Raw genomic sequence first — 12,049 nt, 5'->3', positions numbered from 1 at the left:
TATAACAATTTGATTGCTAACAAGTAAATTACCCTTCTTCGTTGGTTCTTCAAAATTACTTATGAGAATTTTTCTTATGGAAGCATCAACAATAAAGTTGCGTCCAAATCAGAAGATAGGTAAATCACTTGCTAGACATACCTCTTCAAATACGTTGGGAGAGCATGATGGTTGCGTTACTTGAATGATATCTTGTTCCTCTTTTAAATAGCTCCCCAACACATGCCCCATCTTTTTTGCACTTGAAGAACACCCATCCTGAATGTTCCGGCGTGGTAGAAACGCGATGCACGACCTGCCACGGGCAGTCATCGCACTCTATGACCGGCAACGGTGAGCCGCGAGCCGCTGGACCAACGCCGAGCCTGGGCGATGGTCGGGCGTGTTTTTGTCTGCGATCCGCCGACGAAAATATCCGAGCGGCTAGAGGCGGAGTCAATACCTGCATGCTGCGCAGAGGCGTTGTCGGGGTTGTTCGGTCCGGTACCCGGCAAATTCATGGCAAGGCGCAGCCGCCGGCGACCGAATGCGCCAAATCCAGTGGCGGCGGCGGTTGCCGCAGATCTACCGGTTGTGCGCCGGTGACGGGGCAAAAGAGGCACAAATCCGATGGTCGTGCTTTGGGCGGCCGGGCTGAAGACCGAGGAGGCGGCTGGGAAATGGGCGACGGCGGCTATGGGGGAGGGGAGGGAAGGGGAAGAGAAAAAGGAACGTTTGTGTCGCTGATGGGCGGGCCGGGGGAGAACAAGGGCACACATCCCGCCCGTCCGTGCGCTATCCGTTTCGATGCAAACGCGGCTCAAATTTGTGTCGGAAATGAGTCAGCGAATAAAAATTGACGTTTATCCGTTTGCTCACATGCATTGAGTCGCAATTTGTGTCCGTTTATTCCTCATTGGATGCGTCCCGACCATCTAAGGTCGTGCATTGGAGTTGGTCAGTAACATTGGTTTCATGCGTGACAACGCGAGGCGAGGGAAACCCTACGTATAGCTTTTCCTTGGTTGCAAGACCGCAAGACGACCCGAGAGTTGGGTCGTCGGTCCTCTCTGCCGGTCGTGCACGGCCAAGTTATCAACTTATCATTACTCACCACTCGCTAGCCTTGACTAAACCGAGAAATTTGAGCAAATAGATTCACCCGTGTGTGCCCACCAAAAATAGTGTGATTATCCTTATCGGAAAATTGCACTCCTTTTTTTAGGATGCGAACTGTTAGCTGCCACTGCCAAAGCTTGATCTCTCGAGGTAGAATATGCTTGAGAAAAGTATACAAGGAAATTAATGTGCCAAGGCGATCTTTCTCTTTGCCATAGGAGGAGGGGTCGATCGACATCTATAAGTACGGGCCCTTCGGCGAGCAGCATCTGCAAACAAACAAAGCTCGAAGCCCCCAGCTAGCTACAGCCCACCCACGTTACGATGGCGTCCTTCGCCAGAGCTGCCCGTTTCATGGTGCTCCTGCAGATCGCGCTCTTCGCCGTCTCCGCGGTGATCATGAGCAGCTCCGTCTGCTACGGAGCCGGGATCAGTCGTGAGTGCTTCCGAACTGCTCATTTCATCCTCTTCGTCGTCATCTCCTCCTTCAGTTATAGTACTCCTCTGCAGCGTCCTGAAATCGAGTAATTACTTGTAACTGATGAATCTCCATGGACGCTCCTGTTTTCCTTCCAGCTGGTGCTCTGGACCCTAGCCGCCGCCCCATATGCAGAGGCAGGCCGTGCGGACAGCCTGGCCTACCGTACGGCGGCCGTCCTCGGCCCTACCCTTACCGTCCGCAGCCCGGCCCTGGAGCCCCTCCGCCGTACAATGGAGGGATTGGACGACCATGATCATAGCAGTACAAGTTGCTGCAACAACCTTACTGAACCGGGAGTGTAATATCCGGTCGTACGAATAACTCCCGTTTATTACTGCGAATAAAACTGCAAATCTGCCCCCCATATGTGAATGGGTGTGTGAACGTGAAAGTTCGGTTTCGAATTTATATATACTACTCCCTCCATTCCAAAATAAGTGTCTCAAACTTAGTACAATTTTGTACTAGAGTTAGTATAAAGTTGAGACACTTATTTTTAGGAGGAGGAAGTACTAAGGCTGGCCATAGTGGGGGTAACATAATTAGTATCATTTATTTGGGATTCACAAACATGCTTATGTGACAGATAATTAAAGAAAAGAGATGGTTATAGTAACATAGGTAGATGTAACATATTAAATGTGATGCTACTATGTGTCATGCATGGCGATAAATGAGACCACCTATGATATTAATCTAAGATACTATGCATGTTACTAGTCTAAGTTACTCCCCACTATGACCAGCCTAATAAAGATGGGTAGTCTAAATGTAAGTGCAAGCGTTAGACTAGCCACAATGGGTAGTAACATACACTAGTAACATAAACATATCCCTAGACTATATTACTACGTTCATTGTGGGTAGTAACATAAGTATGGTAACATGCAAAGCTTCATTTATTAGGTTATAGACTCATATTTCATTGGGACATGTGATGTTACAATAACTAGCTAAGTTACTATAACTATCTCTCTCCTCATTAACTCACTGCCACATAAGCAAATTTGCTGAGTTGGACTCAAATTTACTGCTGAAGTTACTCCCACTGCGGCTAGTCTTATGTGTTTGCAATCTGGATTCAGTTACAAGGCTGCCTCGTGCTATTTTACTCTAGCCAACAAGGTGGGCACATGGCTGCAACTGTACGCGTCCCACTCGATCCAAGTACCCTTCCTTGTGCTTATAGTACCACGCCCCATCCATGTCATGTTCCCTTCCCCAAATCCCTTGTCCAAATACAGTACTTTACAGTGTAAAATAATTTGGACGGTAAATTCTCTCGACAACACAACATGTAGGTTTACTTCTCCGAAACTCGAGAGAAGAAGCCAGCAGAAACCGAGAGTGGATATCTTGCTCCCAAGCTCCATGGAGCCCTGTTTTCGAAAAAAAAATCGAAAATCATATTTAGAAGTTTCAAAACAAATCTGAAGAAATGCACATGGACATTGGTATGTATACTACATTCTGTAAAGTTTCATGATAAAATACTGGTGTGAGCTGTATAAAAACCCAAAATCATGAACTTTGATAGTGAAAAAAGTGTATGTGCTAGAAAGACATGATTTTTGTTTTTGTGCAGCTTGAACCACAATGTATTTCATCATGAAATTTATGGAGATCTAGAATACATCCCTAGGTTCAAGTGTAACTTTTTCAGAATTTTGAAACTTTAAGGCATGTTTTTTTTTTCAAAAATCCAGGCTCCATGGAGCTCGGGATCCAAAAGCAATTTCCGGCAGAAACCACAGTTGAAATTCTACTGTTTAATAAGCGTAACAAGTTATGTTTCTCTTTTAAGGAAAATTAACAAGCTGGGTTGAAATGCCATGCTTAACTGACAAGAGCATTGGATAGAATAGCACGAGCAGTTCAGCACCTATACACCATAGGAACTTGTGCCCTCAAACACAAACCCAGCGATAAGAGGGAGTACGACCATTTCAAGTAAGCAATTTATCAATTTTGAGATGCTCTCTGCACGAGTGTCTCTGCCCATACAACATCAGGCGTGTCGTTTCCTATAATGCATAATGCATAAACAACCTTGATCCCATTGCACATGGGAATCCTATAGGAATATGGGAGCTGAAACCGTTATTCAACTGGTTAAGCTTGAGCGGTTACTCGGCTGGTTTGCTCGTTGCATGTTTGCAGGGAGGTACACTTTGGGTTTGCCTTGTCATCTCATTACCGGCGACAAGGAAGTATGCAGTGTGCCTGGAACAAGATAACAAATGACAATATCTTAGCCTCTTGGTTGATATGCTCCCAAATGCTTGATGCAGATTTCACTAGTTCAGTCATAACACAGACCTGAAAAAATTCATCATTTTGGGTTTTGTATCTGGGTTTATGCTTTCGGTGGTTTCCAGAGCTTGCTGCATGTGGTGTAGCCATCGCTCCGCAGCTCGGTGGGTAACTGGGAATGGCCGATGTCGTCCTATCAAGGCAGGATGTCCTACAAGAATCAGAGAGAGTGATAGTGTTAGGTCAGCAAGTAATTAAGATCAGAAAAATATGAATTGCAAGTGCTTGGTAACGTCGAGAGTTCATGTTGCTACTAATGTCCATGATTACAAGAATGACACAAATATGACAAAGGTATAAAACGTGGAACACCTAGTAATAATAAATAGCATGACTTTTACCACACCCAAAAAGGTTCAAGAAATAGATGGACAAATAAGTGGCACAGAACAACAGGACAAATATTGGATTTTCAAACATTTTTGTGTAGAAGCACATAGATATAGATAGAGGCGTTCAAACAGGAAATGGTGAAATGGAACACATTCGACCTAGTAACTACTCACTGCACAAGTACTAGAAAGCATATGTCTTGACTGGGAACTGCAATTATATGATATTAATAAGGTATTGTTGCTAGATAAAGATATGACAAAATATGCCACGGACAAACCCAGATGCTCATTTTGGTGATTTGGGAAATTTGGAAGGAATCAACTAGGGGAACCTTTCAGTGCCAGAGAAATCTTTTGACTGACTCTCACTCAAAATGAAGCTCATCCTCTGGGTTCAAGAGGGCACCACCTGCTTAGGAACCTTGGTCTCCAGGGCAGATGACGTGCCATAAGTGCTGCATAATTCTTCCTCTCGGACTCTAATCCTAGCTCTCAATATTTGTTTTGTTGCTTTCGTGGTTTGATCAAATGCAATTCCCTGTCGGAGTCTTTCCAGCACCCTTTGGCATTAATATAGTCAATCCGTGTAATTCTAATCCATTTATTTTAAGAAAATGAAAAGCAGTCTCCTGACATAACCAAGTGTTATTCTAATCTATACGTAGACGAAGAGAGCAGTAAATCATCTCTACGTAGTACCCTGCATTAAGCACTCGACAGTGCTGCCTGACAACCAGGGCGAAAGAACAGAATAATCCAATGATAGTATGCTGTTGCTATGAAGAAAAGCATAATGGTTCTGCAGAAGGACGGCCTGAAGGAATAAACAGGAGCTGATTTCCACAATTCTACAAACTGCTTGTTGAAACGTCTAAGACTTATTGTCTTTACTAAAAGTTTATGTTTAAGAATGAACTTCTAAGCCAATTTCAGTTTTCAAATACTGATCGTTTTATTTCCACACCCGGAATCTATTAGGCAACAAGTAAGCATTTCGACTCAAAACATTAAATTTCAACATAAGCACTAGCTTCAATGGCAACTGGGCAGTGGAAACAGGGATGCTTTGGGGCTACAATGAACCAATTGGGAGAAGAGCGCCAGTTCAATCAAGTTACCTCTCCTCTGGGAGAATAGCGGCGGGCCGCCCATCCGCTGCACCAAGAACTCGTACTGGTTCTGGATCGCGTCCTCCTTCTTGGACCCCGAGAATATCTCCCGGAACCACTCCTCCTCGTCCTCATAAACCCTGTTCCGTCGATCCAACCACGGCCAGGAAGTCAGACGACAAAATCAGAGAAGTGGGGAACGGAACCCAGATCAGAGGAGGCGGGAGGAGCAGATCGGGGCGGACCTGGTGTAGAAGTTGGTGGAGAGGTCGACGAAGGGCTGCGGGGTGCCGCCGAGCGCCTCGAAGACGTTGACTTCGTCGATGGCGAAGGCGTCGGCGGCCGCGACGCCGCTCCACTCCGACGCCTTGTCCTGCAGCGACTGCATCGTTCCTGCAGTTCCCGGGACGCCCAGGCCCCGCGGCAGCGCCTCTCAATGACCGGCTGGGACGCTTGGTGGGCTGCCGTTCAGTTGACTGCTCGGCTGTTTGGGAAGACAGTGCGCGTCGGCGTGCGGCTCAGGCGATGCGCACCACCATTTATACCCGCCGGCCAATCGGGTGGCGAGCACGCGCAGTCGGGGGGCGTGTGGTCTATGTCGACATTCTGTGGCGCCCATGTCGTTCGTGGTGACTTGCGAATCGCGAATACTGCTACCCACGGAATAGTCGGAGGAGCCCGCGGTTTGCACGCTGCTGGTTTGTGTTGCTTGTTTCTACATTTTTACTGTTTTTTATTCTTTCTGCAGTGGTTTTCTGCGGCATTTTTTTTTCCTTTGGTTTTCTTTGTTTTTATTTTTTTATATGAAAAATATTGATCATATATTTTAAAAATGTTACAGGTGTATAAAAAATGTTTCCGATGCATACAAAAAATGTACAACATACATTAAATAAAAATAGACATCAAAAGATATACTCCCTCCGTAAACTAATATAAGAGCGTTTAGATCACCTTTTTAGTATTCTAAATGCTCTTACATTAGTTCACGGAGGGAGTATTATATTTCAAAAAACTATATTTTAAAATGTTAGACATACAAATGTTCCTGATGTATAAGGAAAATATACATTACGTGTGAAATTTTTTTATTGCCATTAAAAAATTGCTCAACACATGATCAACATTTTTATACACTTTTAACCATTTTTAATACATAACCACTATTTCTCATACATGTTTAACATTTTTTTAATATATAATATTTGAAAGTATAAACAAAACTAAAATAAGGAAAGAAAAAGACAAAAAAGTTAAAAAAAAAGCATAAAACAAACGTTGTGGCCGGCCTAGTTTCGCGCTCGCCCAGGTGAGGCTGCTCTAGGTTGAATACAATAAACTAGGCTCACCCACTTGCTTTCAGCTACGTGAAAGATAAACCCACATCAAGTAATTAGACAACCTTTTTTGTTACCACTTTCATCATTTTAAGATTTAACTTTCTTAGATATTCTCTGATTGGTAAGGCCGTCCATGGAATATCCAAATGCTTTGTGATGGCTCTTTAATGTTTTCATGAGCTTTTCTTTTTCGTGGTCTGGAAGATCTGCACCTATAAAGATAGAACTAGATGATACCCCGCATGTTGTTGCGGGAACTATAGCAAGAAAAATGGGTACATTAGGCAAATGAAAGACAAATGATTTGGATATTCATGTTAACCATGCCGCCTCTCAGCTAAAATAAAACTATTTCATGAGCTTCTTCTTGAAGGTCCTGGTCTTGAGGCCCCTCAGGACTTCTGCATTGCCCCGCTCGGCCTGACCATTGCTCCGTGGGTGTGCCACTGAGGCGTAGCATATCTGCGTTCCAAGGTTAGCACAGTATGTTTTGAAAATGTTGCTAGTGAATTGCGAGCCGTTGTCAGTGATGGTGCGGTTGGGGGCCCAAACCGGCTCACGATTCCCTTGATGGACTTGACGGCCGATCCAGCTGGAATGGTGCGCACGGCTTCTACCTCCGCCCACTTGGTGAACTTGTCGATGGCAACGTAGAGGTACCGGTAGCCCCCTGGCGCTCGAGGGAACGGCCCCAAGATGTCCAGCCCCCAGACCGCGAACGGCCATGTGAGCGGGATTGTCTGGAGGCCCTGCGCAGGCTGGTGGATTTGCTTGGCGTGAAACTGGCATGCTTCACAAGAGCGCACCAGCTCTGTGGCGTTGAGCGCGGTGGGCTAATAGAAGCCGCTGCGGAACGCCTTGCCCACCAGAGTGCGTGATGAGGAATGATGCCCGCAGTCCCCACCATGTATGTCCGCTAGCAGCTCAAGCCCCTGTTCCCTGGAGATGCACCGCAACAAAACGTCATTGGGCCTCTTGCAATATAACTCACCATCCTGAATGTAGTACGCAGTGGCTTGACGTGCCATGCACTCGGCTTTCTCCTCCTTCTCCGGCAGGGTCTCTTGAAGCAGGTACGTCTTGAGCTCTCCGGTCCAGCACCCCTCCCGAGGCTCGAGCGCAAGCAGCAGGCAGGCCCCCGAGGGGTGGCCACAGGCTGGGGCGCCCGTCTCAGGTGCCTGAGGCAAACCCTCCGGAGGCGGTGCTGGAGTCGTGGTGGGGGGTGCCGCAGACGGCTTGAAGAGCCGCTCCTCAAACACCCCCGACTCCTGAGGGAGCCTGCAGGAGGCTCTCTTGGCGATGTCATCCGCCTCCTTGTTCATTCCGCGCGGCACGTGCTGCAGCTCCACGCCCATGAATCATTTCTCCATCTTGTGCACCTCTTCTAGGTACGCCTCCATATGCTCGTCCTTGGGCGTGTACTCCTTGTTGGATAAGTTGACGAGGAGCTAAGAGTCGCCCTTGATGGTGACGCGCTTCACCCCAGCGCTGCCGCGGCTCTGAGCCCGGCGAGCAAGCCTTCGAACTCCGCAATATTGTTTGAGACCTTCTCGCCCTGCTGGAAGCAGAGCTGCACCGCGTAGTAGAGCTTGTCCTTGGTGGGTGAGATGAGGACGGCCCCTGCTCCCGCGCCTTGCCGCGCAAATGCTCCATCAAAGTACATGATTCACCCATCCAGTTCCTTGTCTCGTAGCAAGAGGGAGCGGTCCTCGCTTAGTCTGCGGTCGAGAGTGTCAGTCCACTCGGCCACGAAGTCCGCGAGGGCCGCACCCTTAATGACCCTAGTGGTGATGAACTCGAGATTGAACGCCTGAAACTCGATGTTCCATTCGACAACTCGCCCGGTGGCATTCAGGCTCTAGAGCACCCTCTCCAGTGGGTACGCCGAAACAACCTTGATGGGATGGCCTTGAAAGTAGTGGCGCAGTTTTCGGGAGGCGACCAGGAGCGCGAATAGGAGTTTCTGAGGCATGGGGTAGCGCGCCCAGGCCTCCCTCAGTACCGTGCTGACAAAGTAGACAGGGTGCTCGACGAGGGGGAGGCATCAACGGAGTCTTGTTCTTCGTGAAGGCGCGGGTCTTCCATGCCTTCGTGAGATCCTCCCTTGGGAGCCTCGGTGGCTGTAGGGTTGATCGTGGCTTCGGGAGGAATACCGACCACCAGGTCGGTCGAGGCTGATACGTCTCCAACGTATCTATAATTTTTGATTATTCCATGCTATTATATTACCCCCTTTTGGATGTTTATGGGCTTTATTTTACACATTTATTTCATTTTTGGGACTAACCCACTAACCGGAGGCCCAGCCCGTATTGCTGTTTTTTGCCTATTTCAGTATTTCGAAGAAAAGGAATATCAAACGGAGTCCAAATGGAATGAAACCTTCGGGAGCATGATTTTTGGAACGAACGTGATCCAGAGAACTTGGAGTGCAAGTCAAGAAGCAGCTGAGGCTCCCACGAGATAGGAGGGCGCCCCCCTGTAGGGCGCGCCCCCCTGTCTCGTGGGCCCCTCGGGCATCCCCGACATACTTCTTCCTCCTACATAAGCCTACCTACCCCAAAAACATCCAGGGGCAGACGAAACACAATTTCCACCACCGTAACCTTCTGTATCCGCGAGATCCCATCTTGGAGCCTTCGCCGGTGTTCTGTCGGAGGGGGAATCGACCACGGAGGGCCTCTACATCAACATCCTTGCCCCTCCGATGAGTTGTGAGTAGTTTACCATAGACCTACGGGTCCATAGTTATTAGCTAGCTGGCTTCTTCTCTCTTTTTGGATCTCAATACAATGTTCTCCCCCTCTCTTGTGGAGATCTATTCGATGTAAACTCTTTTTGCAGTGTGTTTGTCGAGATCCGATGAATTGTGGGTTTATGATCAAGTTTATCTATGAATAATATTTGAATCTTCTCTGAATTCTTTTATGTATGATTGAGTTATCTTTGCAAGTCTCTTCGAATTATCAGTTTGGTTTGGCCTACTAGATTGATCTTTCTTGCCATGGAAGAAGTGCTTAGCTTTGGGTTCAATCTTGCGGTGTCCTTACCCAGTGACAGAAAGGGTTGCAAGGCACGTATTGTATTGTTGCCATCGAGGATAAAAAGATGGGGTTTATATCATATTGCATGAGTTTATCCCTCTACATCATGTCATCTTGCTTAATGCGTTACTTTGTTCTTATGAACTTAATACTCTAGATGCAGGCAGGAGTCGGTCGATGTGTGGAGTAATAGTAGTAGATGCAGGCAGGAGTCGGTCTACTGTAGGGGAACGTTGCAGAAAATTAAAAATTTTCCTACGGTTTCACCAAGATCCATCTATGAGTTCATCTAAGCAACGAGTCGAGGGAGTGAGTTTGCATCTACATACCACTTGTATATCGCGTGCGGAAGCTTGCAAGGTGATGATGGAGTCGTACTCGAACGTGATTCGAATCACCGATGACCAAGTGCTGAACGGACAACACCTCCGCGTTCAACACACGTACGGGACGGGAGACGTCTCCTCCTTCTTGATCCAGCAAGGGGGAAGGAGAGGTTGAGGAAGACAGCTCCACCGGCAGCACGACGGCGTGGTGATGGTGGAGAGGCAGTACTCCGACAGGGCTTCGCCAAGCACACAACGGAGGAGGAGAGGTGTTGGGGAGGGGAGGGCTGCGCCTTGGAGGGTGGTGCGGCTGCCCTCCCCTCACCCCTCTATTTATAGGGGGAAGGGAGAAGGGGGCCGGCCCCCTAGAACCCATCTAGGGGGGTGCGGCGGCCAAGGGGAGAGGGGAGAGGGTGGCTTGCCCCCCAAGCCAAGGGGGCGCCCCCTCTAGGGTTCCCCCCTCAACCCTAGGCGCAAGGGCCCAAGGGAGGGGGTGCGCCCAGCCCACCAGGGGCTGGCTCCCTGCCCCACGCAGCCCATGTGGCCCCCCGGGAGGGGTGGCCCCTCCCGGTGGACCCCCGGAACCCTTCCGGTGGCCCCGGTACAATACCGGTATGACCCCGAAACTTCCCGGTGTCCGTTTGACAACTTCCCATATATAAATCTTTACCTCCGGACCCTTCCGGAGCTCCTCGTGACGTCCAGGATCCCATCCGGGACTCCGAACAACATTCGGTAGTCACATACTAGTCTTCCTAATAACCCTAGCGTCACCGAACCTTAAGTGTGTAGACCCTACGGGTTCGGGAGACATGCAGACATGACCGAGACGCTCTCAGGTCAATAACCAACAGCGGGATCTGGATACCCATGATGGCTCCCACATGCTCCTCGATGTTGTCATCGGATGAACCACGATGTCGAGGATTCGATCAAACCCTGTATGCAATTCCCTTTGTCAATCGGTACGTTACTTGCCCGAGACTCGATCGTCGGTATCCCAATACCTTGTTCAGTCTCGTTACCGGCAAGTCACTTTACTCGTACCGTAATGCATGATCCCGTGTCCAACACCTTGGTCACATTGAGCTCATTATGATGATGCATTACCGAGTGGGCCCAGAGATACCTCTCCGTCATACGGAGTGACAAATCCCAATCTCGATCCGTGTCAACCCAACAGATACTTTCGGAGATACCTGTAATGCACCTTTATAGTCACCCAGTTACGTTGTGACGTTTGATACACCCAAGGCACTCTTACGATATCCGGGAGTTACACGATCTCATGGTCGAAGGAAGAGATACTTGACATTGGCAAAGCTCTAGCAAAACGAACTACACGATCTTTTATGCTATGCTTAGGATTGGGTCTTGTCCATCACATCATTCTCCTAATGATGTGATCCCGTTATCAACGACATCCAATGTCCATAGTCAGGAAACCATGACTATCTGTTGATCACAACGAGCTAGTCAACTAGAGGCTCACCAGGGACATATTGTGGTCTAAGTATTCACACGTGTATTACGATTTCCGGATAATACAGTTATAGCATGAATAAAAGACATTTATCATGAACATTGAAATATAATAATACTTTTATTATTGCCTCTAGGGCATATTTCCAACAGTCTCCCACTTGCACTAGAGTCACTAATCTAGTTACATTGTGATGAATCGAACACCCATAGAGTTCTGGTGTTGATCATGTTTTGCACGCGAGAGAGGTTTAGTCAGCGGATCTGCGACATTCAGATCCGTGTGCACTTTGCAAATCTCTATGTCTCCATCTTGAACATTTTCACGGATGGAGTTGAAACGACGCTTGATGTGCCTGGTCTTCTTGTGAAACCTGGGCTCCTTGGCGAGGGCAATAGCTCCAGTGTTGTCACAGAAGAGTTTGATCGGCCCCGACGCATTGGGTATGACTCCTAGGTCGGTGATGAACTCCTTCACCCAAATCGCTTCATGCGCTGCCTCCGAGGCTGCCATGTACTCC

General features: G+C 48.0%; 1 protein-coding gene and 1 long non-coding RNA gene across 3 annotated transcripts; one reads left to right on the top strand and one right to left on the bottom strand.

Moving 5' to 3' along the window:
- Nucleotides 1-1,124: 1,124 nt before the first annotated feature.
- On the top strand, nucleotides 1,125-1,970 carry LOC123157085 (uncharacterized). Its single transcript, XR_006478667.1, has 2 exons — nucleotides 1,125-1,534; nucleotides 1,675-1,970. It is a non-coding gene; the product is annotated as an uncharacterized lncRNA (long non-coding RNA).
- A 635-nt stretch (nucleotides 1,971-2,605) lies between these two features.
- Nucleotides 2,606-5,933, bottom strand: LOC123157083 (two-on-two hemoglobin-3). 2 transcript variants are annotated; one of them, XM_044575326.1, is made up of 5 exons: nucleotides 5,582-5,933; nucleotides 5,346-5,476; nucleotides 3,899-4,043; nucleotides 3,710-3,802; nucleotides 2,606-2,958 (listed from the first exon to the last, which is right to left on the bottom strand). In XM_044575326.1, the coding sequence occupies exons 1-5, from the start codon at nucleotides 5,722-5,724 to the stop codon at nucleotides 2,883-2,885; spliced, it is 588 nt and encodes a 195-aa protein (XP_044431261.1). In that variant the 5' UTR covers nucleotides 5,725-5,933; the 3' UTR covers nucleotides 2,606-2,882. The 2 variants fall into 2 exon arrangements, with proteins under 2 accessions (XP_044431261.1, XP_044431262.1); XM_044575327.1 differs by lacking the exon at nucleotides 2,606-2,958 and having other exon boundaries at nucleotides 3,506-3,802; nucleotides 5,582-5,924.
- Between the last annotated feature and the right edge of the window lie 6,116 nt (nucleotides 5,934-12,049).

This window comes from Triticum aestivum, chromosome 7B (assembly GCF_018294505.1).
Source record: "Triticum aestivum cultivar Chinese Spring chromosome 7B, IWGSC CS RefSeq v2.1, whole genome shotgun sequence".
Classification (NCBI taxonomy): Eukaryota; Viridiplantae; Streptophyta; class Magnoliopsida; order Poales; family Poaceae; genus Triticum; species Triticum aestivum.
This window is presented reverse-complemented; position numbering and strand designations above follow the sequence as displayed.

Bases quoted from the DNA above. Each gene is read 5' to 3' on its own strand.
- LOC123157083 (XM_044575326.1), bottom strand. From the start codon at position 5,724: ATGCAGTCGCTGCAGGACAAGGCGTCGGAGTGGAGCGGCGTCGCGGCC. The intron at 4,044-5,345 runs GTAACTTGATTG...TGATTCTTGTAG, and splicing joins GCTATTCTCCCAGAGGAGAG to GACATCCTGCCTTGATAGGA. The intron at 2,959-3,709 runs GTAACCGCTCAA...TTTCGAAAACAG, and splicing joins GCAACGAGCAAACCAGCCGA to GGCTCCATGGAGCTTGGGAG.